The 6,000-nt window shown below is 36.5% G+C and overlaps 1 protein-coding gene across 3 annotated transcripts in view; it reads right to left on the bottom strand.

The window, feature by feature from the left end:
• Positions 1-422: 422 nt before the first annotated feature.
• LOC112601592 (rho GTPase-activating protein 20-like) overlaps positions 423-6,000 on the bottom strand; it is a 213,472-nt gene continuing 207,894 nt past the window's right edge. For all 3 annotated transcript variants that reach the window (XM_025349299.1, XM_025349313.1, XM_025349305.1), the window contains 5 exons: positions 4,922-5,196; positions 3,954-4,128; positions 2,951-3,222; positions 2,537-2,829; positions 423-2,023 (listed from right to left, as the gene is read on the bottom strand). In XM_025349299.1, coding sequence (XP_025205084.1) covers positions 798-2,023; positions 2,537-2,829; positions 2,951-3,222; positions 3,954-4,128; positions 4,922-5,196 — 2,241 coding nt within the window. In that variant the 3' untranslated portion in view covers positions 423-797. The remainder of the gene's footprint in view (positions 2,024-2,536; positions 2,830-2,950; positions 3,223-3,953; positions 4,129-4,921; positions 5,197-6,000) is intronic.

Here is a 6,000-nt window from a genome sequence, read left to right as displayed (position 1 = left end):
GAATACATTTTTTTAGTCTTATGTGATAAGATAAATTATTAAATCAAAATATAAATTATAACTTTATAATAAAACGGTACTGTACATAACTTAAATCACAGTGCTTCAAAATGTTATTATAATCTACTTAAACTCATTAATAAGTATAGAATGTTTAATTTTGACATTTTGAAGGTATTAACATAATTTGTTATCATAGTTTGATGACACTGGTATTTGGTGTCTGGATACGATGATATTTGTACTTGTGAAATTCTTAACGTTAGATTGTTTGATCATTTCAATGAGCATTTTGAAAACATTTCAGTTATCATACGACAATGTATATAATATATATAAAAAGAAAGAAATTAAAAATAATGTACTGTCATTCAGTACTGGACAATGAAAAAAAAAAAAAAAAAAAAATACTCAAGCTCGTATGGACTTAAATTATAATAATAATAATAATGTATATCAATCAGGAACATTTTATTGTAAAAAAAAAAAACAGCAATAGCATCCATGCGCCCATCTTTGTTTTCAAGTTGACAGGTAACTTAAGTAGTTTTATACTTTTATATTGTCAAGTGTATATATTATAATAATAAAAATAAAAATAATAATTAATAATTAATAATAATAATAATAATATATACAAAACGCATTGGCCAACGAATACTGTAACTCTGGAGAGGGATGGCGTGGCGGGTGGTGAGGGGGAGGTATCGGAGACATCTTGAGACGTAAATATTACTATAATATAATCATCGAATATCAATTCAAAAATGGGGGGCCGAGAACACGCGTATACATCATCAGACGTAAGACTCCTCGTCGGCGTACGTCCGGGTGACGACGAATCGCTGCTGCTGTGCCTGACTGCACTCGCCCAGGTAATACGAGGTGATGGGCGCACGGCGGTTGGCCGGCGGCGGTGGCCGATACGGCGGGGGCGGTGGCAAGGACCGGGACCTGGCCGCGGCCACGGCGGCCTTCTCCTCCTTGCGCTTCAACCGGCCGCGGAGCCGAACGGTGCCGTCCGCGTGCGCGACCGGCGTCTGGAGCGGTTGGTGTTGCCTGAGCTTAAGCGAGTCCGTAGCCACCTCGTTTCCGCGGCTGTTGCTCCGGGACACGTGCGGCGTACAGTCTTCGTCGGACAGCGTGCTCGAGTCCTCTTCGTTTTCGTCATCGCAACAGTTCTCCGCCGGAGTGGCGGTGACGACGACGACGGCATTTGTGGTAGAAGTGTTGGTCGACGAGGTGGTAGTGGTCGGGGTGGGGGTGCCTGTGGTCGCCGCCGCCGTCAACTGTTGCTGGTGGTGCGGCGATTGCTGTTGCTGAAGATATCGCCTGCGGTCGACCACCTCGGCCGACCTCCGGGTGACAACGGGCGCAGCCGACTGCGACTCGTCCTTACGGTACGTCACCGCCTGCTGCAGTACGGGTTTGATGGTCAGTTCCGTATTGTAGTTGTTTGGATGCAGCGAATCCACCACTACTTCCGACTTGACCACTACGTCGTAGTAGTCGGCAGCGGTCATTTTTCGGTATTGGTCTTGTTGCGGGACGAGGGATATTCGGTTGTTGTTGTTGTTGTTGTTACTGGACATTTGAATGGGTTTGCTGCGACGGGGAGGCGTGGGTGGAGGCACGTTTCCATCCAATATAGACTCTTCGGAAGCGCTTCGGCGAACCGCCTCCTTACTAGCCGCGGCTGTCAGACGCTTGGATCGCTGCCGGAACCAGGCTTGCCGTTGGAAGTTGGCGTTTTTCCGCTCTTCCCAACCCGGGTAAACACGCACGTACTCGCCGGGCATCGACGGTACGGCAGTGGCGGGCACAACTGTTTTGGCCGAATGTGCTTGGTCAAACGCTGGGTCGTATCCGCTTGAGCTGGTCGACCCGCTCTCCTCCTCGTCTGGTGTGTACAGCTGCGAGTCAGACATCGTAAGTCCAGAGTCCCGGCTCAACGATATCTGATCCTTCCTGGGTGGCGGGCTCACTTCCAGGCTGTCAATTGAACTGTCGTCCCGTCTCATAGCTGTAAAACAAACACAATACAATCACATTAAAATAAATTGTTATCCTGGAACAATATTATTCCACGTATATTCCATGTGGATATCCGATTCCTAACACAACTTAAACTTGAGTTTTATTTTCGACGATGAACATTCATCTAACGTATTTAATGTCATCGTTTTAATACCGTTGTTTTTATAAAACCTAATAAATACAAGGCTATAATGTGCTTTTGATTATTTAAAATAATTTGAACCTACAATTAAATATTCATTTTTTTAAATATATATTTTTTTATATTTTCTTAAAATTGTAACAACTGGCAAACAAGTCTACGGTTTTGGCATTTGGAAACTACATAAAAAATAAATAAATACGATCTCGAAATAAAATTTAAATTGGGTATAATATAAGTAAGTATAAAGAGACGTGGGGTGAGCATAAATTATTTAAACAAATAAATGGGTCAAATACACGCCCCTGAAGTGACTCCCAAGATCAGTAGTTATAAGAATATATGCAGCACACTTACAGTCAGATTCTTCGGTACCGGAATCCCGTGGGTCACCCAAGAGGTTTGGCACGTGTGGCCCGCACAGCAACTCGCAGTGGGTGATGAGTATTTCGACCAGTGCGGGTACGGTACGCAAGTCTTCGGTCGGACACATGGCCGGTGAATCTGACCACAACAAGGACGGCCCAACACACACGCCCAAGTTGGCAGCCGACATGAGGTTGTGTGTGGATCGCCGAGATATGTGGTAGAGTACGCACAGGAAGTGGCACAGCAGATGATAATTGGGTTTAGGCAACTGATCAATAATCCTGTAAGGGAGAAAAAAAATGAAAATATTATAAGTCATTCCGATCCGGTTGATAATATTATACAAGGCGACGGCCGGCATCGTTATCATATAGTGCCGTTATATCAAGATAACACACTCACGTTTTGATTCTAAAAAGTTTTGTGGGTAGGTTAGAACAGTCCAGAGCTGATCGCCATTTCGGAAATAGACTGGTACACAGTAAAGGGTCGGGCAACGAGCGTAGCATGTCTTTGAACAGGGCCGCGGTAACCAGTACAGGAACGTTTTCCAGACAAACATCCTCACAAACGTCCATTTTCTCGCGGAGTTCACGGACTAAACGGGCATTTGCAGATTTTCTAAATATACCCTGGGTAAAGGGTCCTTTGGAGAATATTTGGTGTAACATGCCCTGTAAAATATAAACAAACGTAATTCTATTATATCGATTGGTTATATAATAATTTTGTTTAATAGTTATTATTTATTAAGTAAAAACTTATATTTAATGAAATATTTTATTATTTAAAAAAAAATAATATATATATACGGTTATATAATATATTGGACAAACTATATTGATATTTATCTCGAACAACCAGCTTAAATTATTCTGTTTATTACATTTTAACATTTGGTAAAAATAGTTTTTTGCTTATCTTTATTTAATGATATTATTAATTTAGTAAAAATAGTTTTTTGTTTATCTTTATTTAATGATATTAATTAAGTAAAAATATTTTATATTATGTTGTATTATTCAATATCAAATGAAAAAAAAAATTAAGGTTTGATAATTTAAATAATTACTTAGTTAAGTACCTTATTATACTCAGAAGTCAAAAATAATCTTTTAACACAATTTTTTTAATAAACTAAGAAAAATATAACTTTCAAAGTAATATACTTAATCAATATAATATTTCCAGCCACATAAATATAATATTATGCAAGTTCAAAATTATTCTATAATATGATAAAATTAAATACATTTTAAGTTAATATTATAAGAAAAAATATATTATTAACGTTTCGTCAACAATTCATTTAAATTACAATTAATTTGAACTTTATTATTTTTTGATCAAATATTTAAAACACACACATACACACACCACTCTAAGTTTGTAAATATATACTAACCATCACTGGTTTAGGAAGGTTTTCTCCGTCACAAATTCTATTCAGAGGTACACCGAACAAATTGCCTCCATTATCTTTGGTAGGAGTTTTCTTAAACACCTGGCCAATTTTCATACGACTAGAAGACTTTTTCGGCGTCTTTTTGTTCGTTTCGTTTTCTTGAGCTTTTACACTCCTGAAAAATGCCAAACATAACAATTATAAAACAATTTTGTTGTAACCACATTTTTAAATTTTAGTTTAACAGAAAAATAAAAAAACATTACAACCATTTATTGCCTATCGCAGCTAATAATTAGGTAGTGTATTTAGTGTTTTTTTATTAGGTAGACATTAATTTCGTAAATAAAAATCAGTAAACAAATGTCATCTTATCAATATTGGCCTTTGGTATGTATACTGTATATACAATCATTAGAAAAAGAAAACAAATATGTTCACCTGCGTTGGGTACAGATCGTTAACATCGTTTTATCATCAGTTACGGAGAAAAATATTGTCACTTAAACCGAGATTAAATAAAATAGGTAAATAAAAACTGTTAGTATAGTAAGTAAAAACTAATATTGTTCGAAAAGAAAAAAATAATACGCTTGCGTTTTAATTTTTAATAATTATTTTATATACATTTCACACACGTGTGTATGAGGTACTCTGCACGCGCGGACATAATATAAGAGCGAACTTTGTTCGACAACTCAACCATTATGCTGTCGTAGTCGGTAACATAATAACATAAAAGGTGATAAATGTAGCCGATGTATATTTGATTATTTTTAAAATCGAGGGATTTCTCATGTTATGTAATTTAAAGCGACGATAATAAAATAATAATAAGCCTAGGTTAAAATAAAATATAGATATGAGATGGGCTTTATGAGCGGTCAAGCAGATCTATCAGGTAGTGCAGTAATACGATAACTAATACAATATAATACTCAGTGATGTACATATTTTCGACAACGTACCTCAAAATGAAATGACACCTGGCCAACGGGTCGTGCACGTTGTTGCAGTGGTCCAAGTCAAACCCTTCCTCAGCGCTAAGTCCGTCTCGCAGGCAGCTCAACTTGACGGAATACGGTTTCTCGTGTCCATACAGAGGATACGGTGGTTCTTCACGTGGCGTCTTGGCCCACAGCTGATACTGACTCGGGTCGGCGTCTCTCATCTCCAAGTGATCCAATGCAATTTTTACGCAGTCTTTGGCACTCTCGTCTGGTCCGATGGCAAACGTCTTGCACTATACACACAACCATATAATATTATATATAAGATACCACACAGAACAATCAAACGAGGGGGGAGGACATAATCCCGTGACCTTTTTTCTATATTAATATTTATATAAAAAATTAATGTGAATAATATAACATTTTTTAGTTATTTAATAAAATATAAATATTTATTCACAATTTTTGATAACAATTTTTTTTTATTTTAAAACAATAAACCCTGGTGGAAGTAAATACTTTACTTATACAATAGACTTTAGGCTAAAAGAAAATATTTGTATAAATAAAATAATTATTAAACAGACTTCTGACATTTAACATTTATATTAAAATGTATAATATATAACTTTTTAGGATATTGTTATTATTTTATTTTAGAGTCTTCTTAACAGTTTTTCATCATATATTGTAAATATAACCCATAATGGAATATTGATGAACTGACAAAAAATATAATTTATTTATTAATTTAGGTGTAATACTGTTACTTTTTTAATTAACTTTTTAATTAATAAATTAGTTTTATCGCATTCAGATAACAAATCATTTAACCGCCACTGCAGATTACTAAGACATTGTTACGTCCATTTGGACGGCGTATCCACTAGCTGGGAGTAAACTATACCTTGTCGAGTCGTGTACACGTGTACTCCATACTCAATACATATACATATGGGTAACAAATGATGTTGATAAAAATGTTAACATGTCATATTACCTACAAGTTAAATATATACTATATACATGAAACGGTAAAATGTGAACCAGGATTTATTTTAAAATAATGTTGTATGCACGGACGAAAACTCGGG

This window comes from Melanaphis sacchari, unplaced genomic scaffold (assembly GCF_002803265.2).
Source record: "Melanaphis sacchari strain LSU unplaced genomic scaffold, SCAv2.0 Contig0_pilon_pilon, whole genome shotgun sequence".
In the NCBI taxonomy this organism is placed as follows: domain Eukaryota; kingdom Metazoa; phylum Arthropoda; class Insecta; order Hemiptera; family Aphididae; genus Melanaphis; species Melanaphis sacchari.
The sequence above is the reverse complement of the archived record's forward strand: the minus strand, read 5'-3'. Positions and strand labels throughout refer to the sequence as shown.